Here is a 13,868-nt window from a genome sequence, read left to right as displayed (position 1 = left end):
CCCAAAGTGCTAGGATTACAGGTGTGAGCCACTGCACCCGGCCTTATTTTTTACATTTATTTATTTTGGAGACAAAGTCTAGCTGTGTCCCCCAGGCTGAAGTGCAGTAGCATCGCTATGACTCACTGCAGCCTCAAAATCCTGGGCTCAAGTGATCCTCCCACCTCACCCTCCGAGTAACTGAGACTACAGGCGTGTGCCACCACGCCTGGCTAATTTTGAAAAATTTTGTAGAAAAGAGTTATTGACTTGCTGCCCAGGCTGGTCTCAAAGTCCTGGGCTCAAGCCATCCTCTTCTCTCAGCCTCCCAAAGCATTGAAATTACAGGCGCAAGCCACTGTGCCTGGCCTCGTTTTGTGTTTACCTGGTGCTAAATACCAGTTGGATGCCCGAGAGTGAAATTCAGGTTGGATGAAGTCTGGGAGCTGAAGTAGAGGAGGCTGGCTGGCTTTCCAAGGCCTGTAGCAGAAGGTGACACTTGGGTCTGCCTGCTGATGTTGACATGGACCATCCTAACCTGACATGGCTTTGCAGCTGAATGTGACAGGCCCAGCCTGGGCTGGATCTGGAGAGGGACAGGGATGGCTAACCCTCTAGATCCACTAACATGACAGACAATTAGGCATCATCCCATCTGCAGGCATCCACATAACCCAGAGCATTGTCCCACAAACACACGAGATCTGCCCAGACACCCAAGCCCACAGAGGAGACAAACTCAGCATCACAACAATTACAATTAAGGTGGACTAGGGCCTTTGTTGTTTCCTTCTATTATTATTTCCTATAAACCCCAACAAGATGGATGTCTCTGTTGGGTATGAACTTGAAGCTGTAATCCCAGATGTGCAAGAAATAGAACTCTATTCTCCTGCATCTGCACTGGTTCAGGTGGATTGGGCTGTGGAAACAGGCCAAGCATGTCATTTGTCAACATGGTAGTCTATTTTCTGCTTGACCACATGAGGCAGTTGGGGGAAGGGAGACTGTTCCTGGAATGATTCAGGGACCCAGGCTAATGGGGGCTTTGCCACGTCTACAACATGTGGCCTTCTAAATCATCACATGGGTATCCCTTGCCCCGTTGGCTGGGGGAGGAGGAGTTTAGAGGAGTGTCCCAGGAGACATTGAAAAGCCAGGTTTGTTTGTGGTACATGTCAGTTCTGCTCACATTCCACAGGACCAAAGCACATTTCATGGCTGCAGAGGAGAACCTCTGAGATGTGGCCAGGCAATGTTCCCAGGACAAAGAGGCGATGGGCTCTGGGGGACAGTGAGCAGTCTCTTCCCCAGCAGCTCCATTGACTTTCTACTGAGAATCCCCTTTCTCCATGGTGGTGGGAACTTAGTTCTGCTAAATATTGTGCTAAATATTCATCTGGTTCTGAACTTGGGGTTGTCCATGAAGCTTGGGCATCAGAGGCAGCCCCGGGGTGTCTGTGGCCCATGGTGTCAATCTAGATCTCTGTTTTGATTCATGCACGATGGCTCCCTGCTTATCCCTAGTTTTCCTCTACAGTTCTCTCTCCACCTGGCACTTGGGATTCCTATGGAACCCACCTTCTTCTCACTAGGCTGGGCCATGGGGTATCCTCCTTGGCTGTCTGAGGTCATTTCTTTGTAAATGTCTACACCATGTAGCATACCTTCTTTGAGAACTTGGAGCCTCTCTAGGCCTTATCTGTGAGGAGGGATTATAGATAACAGCTGGGGTCTCTGACGCCCCTCTTCCTCAGATGCAGGTTCCAGGAACCTTATGGATGTACTATCATCTAATCTCTCTCCACATTCCCTTTTCCATGAACGGGGAACCAATGCCTTTCTGGAGGGGGGAGAGGTGGTCTTCATCAGCTATTCTGCCAAAGCTATTTGCATTTCTTGAGGACTTTCCATTCTTCTCCTAAGAGCTTGACATTTGGATGTCAGAAGCTGGAAGAGGTCTCTGTTTTCTTATTGCTGCTCCGAGACACTAGACATCTCCAATCCCAGCTCAAATGAGAAGACTCCTAGAGAATAAACATCAGTTCAGATTTCTAAATATCATCCCCACATTGGCAATTATGCCTGCTTTAGAGACAAAGGAACTATGCTCAAGAAAAGTATCTGTTCAGGGCTATATAGTTTTTCAGTGTCAGAGGTAAGTTTTTAACTCACATCTGCCTGAATTCTATGTCTGTGGGCTTCCCCATTGGGACATTCTGATTTTCACAGTCTAGGAAACAGCTCCAGGGAAACACAGATACTGACCACTGACCCAGAAAACAATCATGGGCATGTTGACACACACACATACACACACACCACAGGAAACCAGAACATTCCATTCCAGTTTTTTGGTTTAAAGATCCCTCTGAAAGAACAGCCCAGTGTCAAGGAGCTAAAGGGATCTAGGGCATGAAGTGTGGACCCCTAGGGTGGAGGAAGACAGCTCTGGAGCTGAGTGAGTTGAAGTAGCACAGGAAGGTGGTCTGGGTGTTCCTGGGTTGGTGGGTTTCTTGAATGTTGAGTTCCTTGGTTGGAGGATTTCTTGGCTAGATGTCTCAGCGGCTGAATTTCTTGCCTGATGGCTGACTTGGCTGGTTAGTGTTTGGTGAGTGGCTCGGTTGGGGAGCGGACCCCTGGGTTGCTATGCATAGACTTCATTAATATAAGACCAAGCCATAAGTGATGCCTAAGCCGATCATTACCGCGAATGCACCGAACCAACCAGTTCGGCCTGAGTTGATGTAAGCCTCTTCCCATTCGCTGTTCTGGTTGGCCTTCATAGTCTGTAGGGGTGGAAGCATAGATGTGGGTTTCTGTGTCCAGGAAACCTGGGGAGAACAGTTGGAGACCTGCAGTTACTGAGGGAAAGCCCCTATGCAGGTCCCAGGACAGGAGCAGATGCAGGGGCCAAATGGAGGACAGGGTAGGCTGGGCGCAGTGGCTCACGCCTGTAATGCCACCACTTTGGGAGGCCAAGGCGGGTGGATCACAAGGTCAGGAGCTCGAGACCAGCCTGGCCAGCATGGTGAAACCCCGTCTCTACTAAAAATACAAAAATGAGCCGGGCGCTGTGGCCCGTGTCTGTAATCCCAGCTACTCAGGAGGCTGAGGCAGGAGAATCGCTGGAACCGGGAAGGCAGAGATTGCAGTGAGCCGAGATTGCACCACTGCACTCCAGCCTCGGGGACAGAGTGAGACTGGGTCTCAAAAAGAAAAAAAAAAAGGACGGGGGCTATGACTTGGGCATTATTTTACCTGGTAAGAGAAGTACAAAGCTGCCAATCCAAATGGAGGGAATACAAGTATAGCAAAGATGGTCAAACATAGGTAGTTTGGGGCATAAAATGCTGGTTCCTCTGGTGTCTGTGTAGGCTCTTGCGGCTCTTGGGGCACCTCAGCTGGGGCACCTGGACCACCTGTGGTAGTGGGAGAACCTGGGGCAGCTGAAGCACCTGGATCACCTGTGGTGGGAGGGCGTCTGGAGTAGCTGGCGCGTTGGGAGCAGGCTGGGTGGTAGAAGGTGGTTTCAGGGCCATGACCTTTCCCCTCAGACAAAGACGGACTCTGAGTGTCTTGAAAACGGAGCGCCAGACCCACTAGGCTTCCCCTTGTACTTACCAGACTCCCAGGACCCAAACCATCAAAGGCTGAAGCTTCACAATGGAGAAACCAGCACCCCACGTCCTGATTGGCTGCCTAGTTAGGGGGCGTGGCCCCGCCGTTCTCGCCCACCCCAAGTCGCAGAGAGTGCAGCCAATCAGGAAGTGGGCTCCGCCCACCCTGGTAGGGATTGGTTGGAAGCCTAAGTGGTGGCTCTCGGCTCCTCCTCCTCCCACTGATCTCTCTCTGCAGGCTGCGCGGATGGGCGATGTCAGGAGGGTCTCCCAGGAGTTGCGGAAGAGAGAAACTAGACACGCCCAGTAAGAGTAAGAGATTTACTGAGGGGAGGAAAATGAGTAGTGTCAGAAGTGGATTGTAAAGTCTGGAATTAAAAATGAATTCCGGCTGGGCGCAGTGGCTCATGCCTGTAATCCCAACACTTTGGGAGGCCAAGGCGGGCGGATTACCTGCGGTCAGGAGTTCGAGACTAGCCTGACCAACGTGGCGAAACCCCGTCTCTACTAAAAATACAAAAATTAACCGGGTGTGATGGCAGGCGCCCGTAATCCCAGCTACTAGGGAGGCTGAGGCAGGAGAATCATTTGAACCCGGGAGGCGGAGGTTGCAGTGATTCGAGATCACACTGCACACTCCAGCCTGGGTGACAGAGACTCCATCTCAAGAAAAAAAGACAAAAAAAAAAATTCCTTGGTTTATGCTGACAGAAAGAAAAAAGGAAAGAATAGAGAAAGAAGGGGAAAAGGGGGAAGATCTTTCTTAAAGTAGAACACAACCTAATGGAACGATGGAACAGGAAATCCCCAATGTGGTAGGCAGAACTCTGAGATGACCCCAAGATTCCTGCTCCCTGGTGTACACACTCTTTCTCCAGTCACTCAGTCAAGTACTAGTCTGTATGCTGCTGGGAAGGCGTCTTGCAGACGTAGGTAGGGTCTGAAATCAGTTAACTTTAAGTTAGGGAGCATATCCTCTGGGGGCCTCACCTAATGAGGTGAGTTCTTGAAAAGGACTGAGTCTTCCTGGCAAAAGAGGTTTCAGGTTTGAGAGGATTGGAGGCAAGCAAAGGTCTCCATTGCTGGCATGAAGATGTCACTGGGGCCACGTAGGGAGGAATCCAGGCAGCCTCTGGCTGAGAATGACTCCCAGCTGACAGCCAGCAAGGAAACGGGGTCCTTAGTACTGCAACAGCAAGGATGTGAATCCTGCTGTAATCACATTCATTTGGAAGAGGATCCTGAGCTTCACATGAGAACCCAGCCCAGCTGACACCTTAATTTTAGCTTTGGTAGATTCTGAGCAGAGAAGCAGCCATTCTGACCTACAGAACTGTGAGTTAATACCTGTGGGGAATTTGTTATGCACCATTAGAAAACATTTTCAAATACCATAGTAATTGCTGATTCAGGTAGGAGGTTTTAATGAATGCTAATACTGTGGGGCTTTAGCTGATGCTTCCCTTAGCTGGTGGTTCTAGGGGAGTAGAGGGTTTGAGGAGCCACTTTTCAGGAAGTTGGGGGTAGGTGGGAGGTGACACTGTACAGTCCACAAATGTAGACCTCAGTATGGCTTGTCCAAGACACAACCTGTGTATGTAAGACCAGTCATGGACCTAGAAATAGTTAGAAGAACAGTGACAACACATGCAATCCAGAAGTCAGGATATTCTTCATGGAAGAAATTGATTCAGAGCCTTTCAAAGGACCAAGTGGGTGTTCCTGGACAACAGAACATGGGGCGCTGAGGTGGGGGAAGACAGAAGTGAAGGTTGGGTGAGATGAAGCATGTGTATTGGTTGCTGGCAAGTCCCTTGGATGGTGGAACAAACAAACTAAGACAGGCTTAGAAACGAGTACATGGACAAGTGTGTCAAGCCCTGAGACATGTACTCCAGCTCTGAAGGCGGGAATGAATTAGCTCCTTTGGTAAGGGCAGTATCAGAGGATCAGCAGAAGCAGTGGCTGTAGTGCAGGGATCCAGGCAGTGAGCAAGAAAGGGGTAGTATAGACAATGTAGACATTTATTCCAAGAGCTTGGAGGTGAAAGAGTAAGGAGAGCAGTGCCACAGCTGAGAAGAACATGGGTTCCAGTTTCTGGAATATTGTAAGCCAACACCTGGTTTCAGAGAGCCATGGATTGAGTGTCAGGTGTGGAATTGGAGACAGTGTACACATTTGCTTCAAGAATTTTGCCTATGGCTGGGTGCGGTGGCTCATGCCTGTAATCCCAGCACTTTGGGAGGCCAAGGTGGGTGGATCATGAGGTCAGAAGTTCAAGACAAGCCTGGCCAAGATGGTGAAACCCTGTCTCTACTAAAAATACAAAATTTAGCCAGATGTGGTGGTGGTTGCCTGTAATCCCAGCTACTTGGGAAGCTGAGGCAGAAAATTGCTTGAACCCGGGAGGTGGAGTTTGCAGTGAACCAAGATTGTGCCACTGCACTCCAGCCTGGGTGACAGAGTGAGACTCCGTTTCAAAAAAAAAAAAAGTTTGCCTATGAAGAGCCTGGAAAGGCAGGACTAGGGTAGATGCAAAAGGGTGAGAATGATGATTTTGCTTGTTTGTTTTAAAGACAGGAGGGACTTGAGCATATGGAAATGAAATGGAGACTCTGTCAAGATGGTAGCATGGGTCTATGTTCCGCCCCCTTTTTTGTCTCTGGAATTAAAAACCGAAAACCAGATTCATAACTTGAGGGGGCTGAGTGATGAAAGGGTTTTGTTTTTTTTAAAAAAAATTTTTGGTGGGAAAGGTGAGAGAGACCATGTCTCAGTAAGAGAGAGATATGGGAGAGATGTCTTTTTTTTTTTTTTTTTTTTTGAGATGGAGTTTTGCTCTTGTTGCCCAGTGTGGAGTGCAATGGTGCAATACTGGCTCACTGAAACCTCCACCTCCCAGGTTCTAAGTGATTTTCCTGCCTGAGCCTCCTGAGTAGCTGGGATTACTTACAGGTGCCCACCACCATGCCTGGCTTATTTTTGTATTTTTAGTAGACATGGGGTTTCACCACGTTGGCCAGGCTGGTGTCGAACTCCTGACCTCAAGTGATCCACCCACCTTGGCCTCCCAAAGTGCTAGGATTACAGAAATGAGCCACCATGCCCAGCCAGGAGAGATGTCTTTAAGGGGGCGAGGTAGTTCATTTGTACTGTCTATAGCTCTAACACCTAGAGCAGAGCCCAACACATAGTAGTAGGTGCTCAGTAAACATGGGCTGAATAAACACACCTTGGAACTAGACTACCTAGGTTTGGATCCCCACCATGCCACTAACTAGCAATATCACCTTGTGCAATCAAAACCTCTTTGTGTACCAGTTTTCTCATCTTTAAAATGGGAATAATAATTATTTCTCTCTCATTTCATTGTGAGGATTAAATTAATGTATGTAAGTGGTATTGAACAGTGCATGGCACAAAATGTGCACTCTATAAGGTGATAATGGCTGAGGGGAGAGGATCACATGAGACCAGGAGTTTGAAACCTAGCCCGATCAATATAGTGGGACCATGTCTCTAGAAAAAAAAATATATATGTATATATTTTAGCCAGATATATGTATATCTGGCTCTGAGGGCAGGCTTCTGTATTCTCAGCTGCTTGGGAGGGTGTGATGGGAGGTTTGCTTTTGCTCAGGAATTTGAGGCTGTGGTGAGCCATGGTCGCACCCCTCTACTCCAGCCTGGACAAGAGGGAGACCTTGTCTCAAGAAAAAAAAAAAAGATAATAATGATGAATGAGTGGGGTTCAGAGCATGTGAGAATCATTTGAAAATAATGGCCAGGAGTTCAAGATTGGCCTGGCCAACATGGTGAAACCTGTCTCTACTAAAAATACAAAAATTAGCCGGGCGTGGTGGTGGGTACCTGTAGCCCCAAGCTACTTGGGATGCTGAGGCAGGAGAATCGCTTGAGCCCGGGAGGCAGAGGTTGCAGTGAGCTGAGATCATGCCACTGCACTCCAGCCTGGGTGACAGAGCAAGGCTCCATCTCCAAAAAGAAAAAAAAAGAAAAAAAAGAGAGAGATCCAATTGTCCTAGCACCATTTGTTGGATCTCCTTTTCACATTGAATGGTTTTGCCACTTTTGTCAAAAATCACTTGACCATAAATATGAAAGTTATTTCTGGACTCTCAATTTTGCTTCATTGAGCTATATGTCCATCCTTATACCAGTACCACACTCTTTATTCGTACAGCTTTGTAATCAGGAATAAATTTTGAAATTGGTAATTGGAAGTCCTCCAACTTTATTTTACTTTTTCAACATTGCTAGGTTATTCTGCATCCTTTTCATTTCCACATGACTTTTAGGATCAACTTGTCAAATTCTGCAAAAAAACAAGCCACTTGAGGTTTCGATAAAGATTGCATTGACTCTTTAGGTCAATTAGGGGAGTACTGCCATTTTGCTAATATTGAGTTTTCCAAACCATGAACATGGGATGCCACTCCATTTATTTAGATCTTTAAATTTTTAAAGGAATGATTTATAGTTTGTTTGTTTGCTTGCTTGTTTGTTTTTTTGAGGCAGAGTCTTGCTCTGTTGCCCAGGCTGGAGTGCAGTGGCGCGATCTCGGCTCACTGCAAGCTCCACCTCCCAGGTTCATGCCATTCTCCTGCCTCAGCCTCCCGAGTAGCTGGGACTACAGGCACCTGCCACCACGCCCGGCTAATTTTTTTGTATTTTTAGTAGAGACGGGGTTTCACCGTGTTAGCCAGGATGGTCTCGATCTCCTGACTTCATGATCTGCCCACCTCGGCCTCCCAAAGTGCTAGGCTTACAGGCGTGAGCCACCACGCCCAGCCAAGATTTATAGTTTTTATTGTACAACTCTTGTATTTTTGTTAAATTTATTACTTTTTTAATTGAATTTCTTCTTTTTTTGTTTGAGATGGAGTCTCTCTCTGTTACCCAAGCTGGAGTGCAGTGGTGCGATCGTGGCTCACTGCAACCTTCACTTCCCAGGTTCAAGCAATTCTCCTGCCTCAGCCTCCCAAGTAGCTGGGATTACAGGCACCCGCCACCATGCCCAGCTGATTTTTGTATTTTTTTAGTAGAGACAGGGTTTCACCATGTTGCCCAAACTCGTCTTGAAGTCCTGACTTCAGATGATCTGCCCGCCTTGGCCTAACAAAGTGCTGGGATTACAGGCATAAGTCACCACGCCCAGCCCGAATTTATTATTCTTTTTGATCCTATTGGGAATGAATTCATTTTATTAATTTCGTTTTTTGATTGTTCATTGCTAGCTTATTGACATACAATTGATTTTTGGATATGGATCTTGTGCAACATAGCTGGACTCATTTCTTCTAGTAGTTATTTGTGGATTCACTAGAATTTTCTACAGGCAAATTTAAATCAACTGTGGATCAAAACAGTTTTTTCTTCTTCCTTTCCAACCCAGATGACTTTTATTTCTTTTTATTGACTAATTGTACTGGCTAGGACCTCCACTATACTGTTGAATAGAAGTGGTGAGAATGAACATTCTTGTTTTGTTCCCTATCTTAGCCAGGGAGAATTTAGTCTTTCTTTTCTTTTCTTTCTTTTTTTTTTTTTTTTTTTTTTTGAGACAGAGTCTTGCTCTGTCGCCCAGGCTGGAGTGCAGTGGCGTGATCTCGGCTCACTGCAAGCTCCGCCTCCCGGGTTCATGCCATTCTCCTGCCTCAGCCTCCCGAGTAGCTGGGACTACAGGCACCTGCCATCACGCCTGGCTGAGTTTTTTGTATTTTTTAGTAGAGACGGGGTTTCACCGTGTTAGCCAGGATGGTCTCGATCTCCTGACCTCGTGATCCGCCTGCCTCGGCCTCCCAAAGTGCTGGGATTACAGGCGTGAGCCACCGCGCCCGCCCGGAAATTAGTCTTTCACTCCAGCCTGGGCGACAGAGTGAGACTCCATCTCAAAAAAAAAAAAAAAAAAAAGTGTCTTCTTTTACAGGGGCAGGTGCAACGGCTCACATCTGTAATCCCAACACTCTGGGAGGTCAAGGCAGGAGGATTGCTTGAGCCCAGGAGTTTGAGGCTGCAGTGAGCTGCGATCTTACCTGGGTGACAGAGTGAGACCCCATCTTTAAAATAAATGAATAAAATTTATTCTTTTACTATGGTGTGTTACATTAATTGATTTTCAGAAGTTAAACCAATCTTGCATTTCTGGGGCAAATCCCACTTGATCATGGTGTATAATTCTTTTTATATATTGCTGTGTTGGGCTTACTGATATTTTACCAATGACTTTTATATCATATTTATGAAAGAGATTGGTCTCTAGTTGTCTTGAGATGCCACTGTCTGGCTTTGATGTTAGGGTAATACTGACCTCATATAATAAGCTGGGAAAGTGCTCCCTTTCTCCATATTTTGGAACAGATTGTGAAGAATTAATATTATTTATGCTTTAATGTTTTGTGAAATTCACCAATGGAACCATCTAGGCCTGAGCTTTTCTTTGCGGGAGTATTTTAAATTACAAATCTCTTTTTATTTGTTATACATCTATTCAGATTTTCTATTTCTTCTTGAGTTGGTTTTGGTAATTCGTCTTTCTAAGAATTTTTACCTGTCATCTAAGCTGTCTAATTTGTTGCCATACGTTGCTCGTGATATTCCCCTTTATTTATTTTTAAATTTTCGAGATGGAGTCTCGCTCTGTTGCCTAGGCTGGAGTGCAGTGGCACAATCTTGGCTCACTGCAACCTCCGCCTCCCGGGTTTAAGAGATTCTCTTGCCTCAGCCTCCTGAGTAGCTGGGATTACAGGTGCGTGCCACCATGCCCAGCTAATTTTTCATGTTTTTAGTAGAGACAGGGTTTCACCATGTTGCCCAGGCTGGTCTGGAACTCCTGACCTCAGGTGACCTATCTGCCTGCCTTGGTCTTCCAAAGTGCTGGGATTACAGGCGTGAGCCACCACGCCTGGCCATATTTCTCTTTAATCTTTTTAGTTTTTGTGAAGTGTGTAGTGATGTCCTGTTTTCCATTCTTGATTTTGAAATTTTATGTATTTTTTCTTGGTAAGTCTAGTTAAGGTTTGTCAATTTGGTGGACCTTTTCAAAGAACCGACTTTTGTTTTCACTGGGTTTCCCCTCTGTGTGCTTTCTGTTTCATTTACTTCCCATCTAATCATTATTAATTCCTTCTGCTTGCTTTGGGTTTAGTTTGATCTTCTTTTTCGATATTTACCAGGTGGAAAGTTAGGTTGTTGATTTGAGGTTGCTCTATTTTTTACTATAGGTGCTCACAGCTATAAATTTTGATTTAAACACAGTTTCAGCTGCATCTCATACATGTTTGTATAATGTGATTTTATTTTCATTCATCTCTAAACATTTTCTAATTTTCATTGTGACTTTTTATTTGCACATTTCCCAAATTTCTTTTTTTCTTTTTTTTTCTTTCTTTCTTTCTTTCCTTTTTTTTTTTTTTAAGGCAAGGTCTTGCTCTGTTGCTAACGTTGGAGTGCAGTGACAGGATCCTGGCTCACTGCAGCCTTGACCTCCCAGGCTCAAGAGGTCCTGCTCCCACCTCAGCCTCCCAAGTAGCTGGGACTAGAGGTGCGTGCCACCATGCTCAGCTAATTTCTAAAATTTTTTTCTAGAGATGAGGCAACAATTTATTTCTATTGTTGTTCCAAATTCTATTCCATTGTGCTTGGAAATTATAACCGTATACTTTCAATCTTTTAAAATTTATTGATACTTTTTTTTTTTGGAGATGGAGTTTCACTCTTGTGGCCTAGGCTGGAGTGCAATGGTGCAATCTCAGCTCACTGCAACCTCCGCCTCCTGGGTTCAAGAGATTCTCCTGCCTCAGCCTCCCGAGTAGCTGGGATTACAGGCATGAGCCACCATGCCCAGCTAATTTTGTGTTTTTGGTAGAGACGGGGTTTCACCATGTTGGTCAGGCTGGTCTTGAACTCCCAACCTCAGGTGATCTGCCCACCTCGGCCTCTCAAACTGCTGGGATTACAGGAGTGAGCCACCGCGCCTGGCCTGATACTAGTTTTATGGCCAGGCACACTGTCTATCTTGGAGAATGTTCCATGTGTGCTCATGAACAATGTGTATTGTATTGCTGTTGGGTGGGGCATTCTATAGATGTCAATTAGCTTTAACTGGTTTATAGTGTTAAGTCTTCTGTCTGCTTGTAGATTTTCTGTCTAGTTGTTTTATCCGTTATTGAGAGAGGAATATGGAAGTCTCCAACTATTATTGTTGTTTGGCTGGTCCTGTCTTTAATTCTGTCAGTTTTTGCTTCGTGTGTTTTGGGGCCAGGTGCATATTTGTTTCTAGTTGTTATACCTTCCCAATGAATTGACTGTTTAGCATTATAAAATATTCTGATTATCTCAAGTAACAGTTTTTGTCTTAGAGTCTAATTTTCCTGATAGTACTATAGACACTCCTGCTCAGGCTGTATTCATTTTCCCTCTTCTTTAATCATTTAAAATGTCTACTGTGTTATTAAATTCCTTGCATTTCTCTTAATCATCTATAGATTGCTTAATTCTCTCTCCATATAAATGACCTTGTTTGTTCAGTTCACAGGCTTATGAAATTTTGTCCTTATCCTTGGAATTAACAATTTTGACAACAATATGTGTAGATTTATTGTGCATACCTATAAATAATTCCTAGTGTTACAGGAAAGGGGTCTTGATCCAGACCCCAAGAGAGGGTTCTTGGATCTTGTGCAAGAAAGAATTTAGGATGAGTCCACAGTGCAAAGCAAAAGCAAGTTTTTTAGGAAAGTAAAGGAACAAAAGAATGGCTACTCCATAGAGCAGTCCTGAGGGCTGCTGGTTGCCCATTTTTATGGTTATTTCTTGATGGTATGCGAAACAAGGGGTGGGTTATTCATGTCTTCTTTCTTTTTTTTTTTGAGACGGAGTCTCGCTTTGTCGCCCAGGCTGGAGTGCGGTGGCGCGATCTCGGCTCACTGCAAGCTCCGCCTCCTGGGTTCACACCATTCTCCTGCCTCAGCCTCCCGAGTAGCTGGGACTACACGTACCCGCCACCACGCCGAGCTAATTTTTTTTGTATTTTTAGTAGAGACGGGGTTTCACTGTGTTAGCTAGGATGGTCTCAATCTCCTGACCTCGTGATCCGCCCGCCTTGGCCTCTCAAAGTGCTGGGATTATAGGCATGAGCCACCGTGCCTGGCCTCATGTCTTCTCTTTTTAGACCATATAGGGTAACTTCCTGATGTTGCCATGGCATTTGTAAGCTGCCATGGCGCTGGTAGGAGTGTCTCTTAGCATGCTAATGCATTCTAATTAGTGTATAATGAGCAGTGGGGATGACCAGAGGTTACTCTCATCGCCACTTTTTGTTTTTGGTGGGTTTTAGCTGGCTTCTTTACTGTAACCTGTTTTATCAGCAAGGTCTTTATGATCTGTATTTTGTGCCAACCTCCTATCTCATCGTGTGACTTAGAATGCCTTAACCGTCTGGGAATGCAGCCCAGTAGACGTCAGCCTCATTTTACTCAGCCCCATTCAAGATGGAGTTGCTGTGGTTCACATGCCTCTGACGCTAGCAAATGCTTTCAATTTGATTCGAAGACTCAGTGTCTGTTTTTAGGTTACATGAAACTATTTTATTTTTTCCCATTGTTCCTTTTGCTATTTTCAGAGCTGGTTTCTCTTTCTTGCTTTCTTGTAACTCTCTTGGTTTCTGCCACTGGCCTTCACATAGCTCCCTGTTTCTTCTCTACCAGCCCCCAAAAGCCACGGCTCCTGGATCTCAGGGGTCCTGGTGGGGCCCAGGCAGGAGAGGAGCATCCAAGTATGCAGGAGCACACAGCCAATGGCTGTGGGAAATGTGGTAAGAGCCCCACCAGAAAAACAGCGAAGGAGCCAGTCTGGAGTTAAAACTCAAGGAAAGTGTTCCCTGTTCACTCCATCCATGCCAATATCTATTATGTTTTGATTTTTTGATTATGGCCATTCTTGCAGGAATAAGGTGGTATCGCATTGTGGTTTTGATTTGCATTTCCCTGATTGCAGGTGGGAATGTAAACTAGTACAACTATGGAAAACAGTGTGGAGATTCCTTAAATAACTAAAAGTAGAACTACCATTTGATCCAGCAATCCCACTACTGGATATCTACTCAAAGGAAAAGAAGTCATTATATGAAAAAGATACTTGTACACACATGTTTATAGCAGTACAAATGTACACACATGTTTATAGCAGCACAATTTGCAATTGCAAAAATATGGAGCCAACCCAGATGACCATCAATGAATGAGTGGATAA

At 45.5% G+C, this 13,868-nt stretch overlaps 1 protein-coding gene across 1 annotated transcript; it reads right to left on the bottom strand.

Moving 5' to 3' along the window:
• Positions 1-2,323: 2,323 nt before the first annotated feature.
• PMIS2 (PMIS2 transmembrane protein) lies at positions 2,324-3,597 on the bottom strand. Its single transcript, XM_019014609.3, is given in 3 exon segments — positions 2,324-2,768; positions 3,241-3,461; positions 3,464-3,597. Coding segments are annotated over 3 exon segments (405 nt in total). The 5' UTR covers positions 3,522-3,597; the 3' UTR covers positions 2,324-2,642.
• Positions 3,598-13,868: the final 10,271 nt, after the last annotated feature.

The sequence above is a fragment of the Gorilla gorilla genome, chromosome 20, assembly GCF_029281585.2.
Source record: "Gorilla gorilla gorilla isolate KB3781 chromosome 20, NHGRI_mGorGor1-v2.1_pri, whole genome shotgun sequence".
Classification (NCBI taxonomy): domain Eukaryota; kingdom Metazoa; phylum Chordata; class Mammalia; order Primates; family Hominidae; genus Gorilla; species Gorilla gorilla.
Note: the sequence above shows the minus strand (reverse complement) of the source record. Positions and strands in the feature narration are given on the sequence as shown.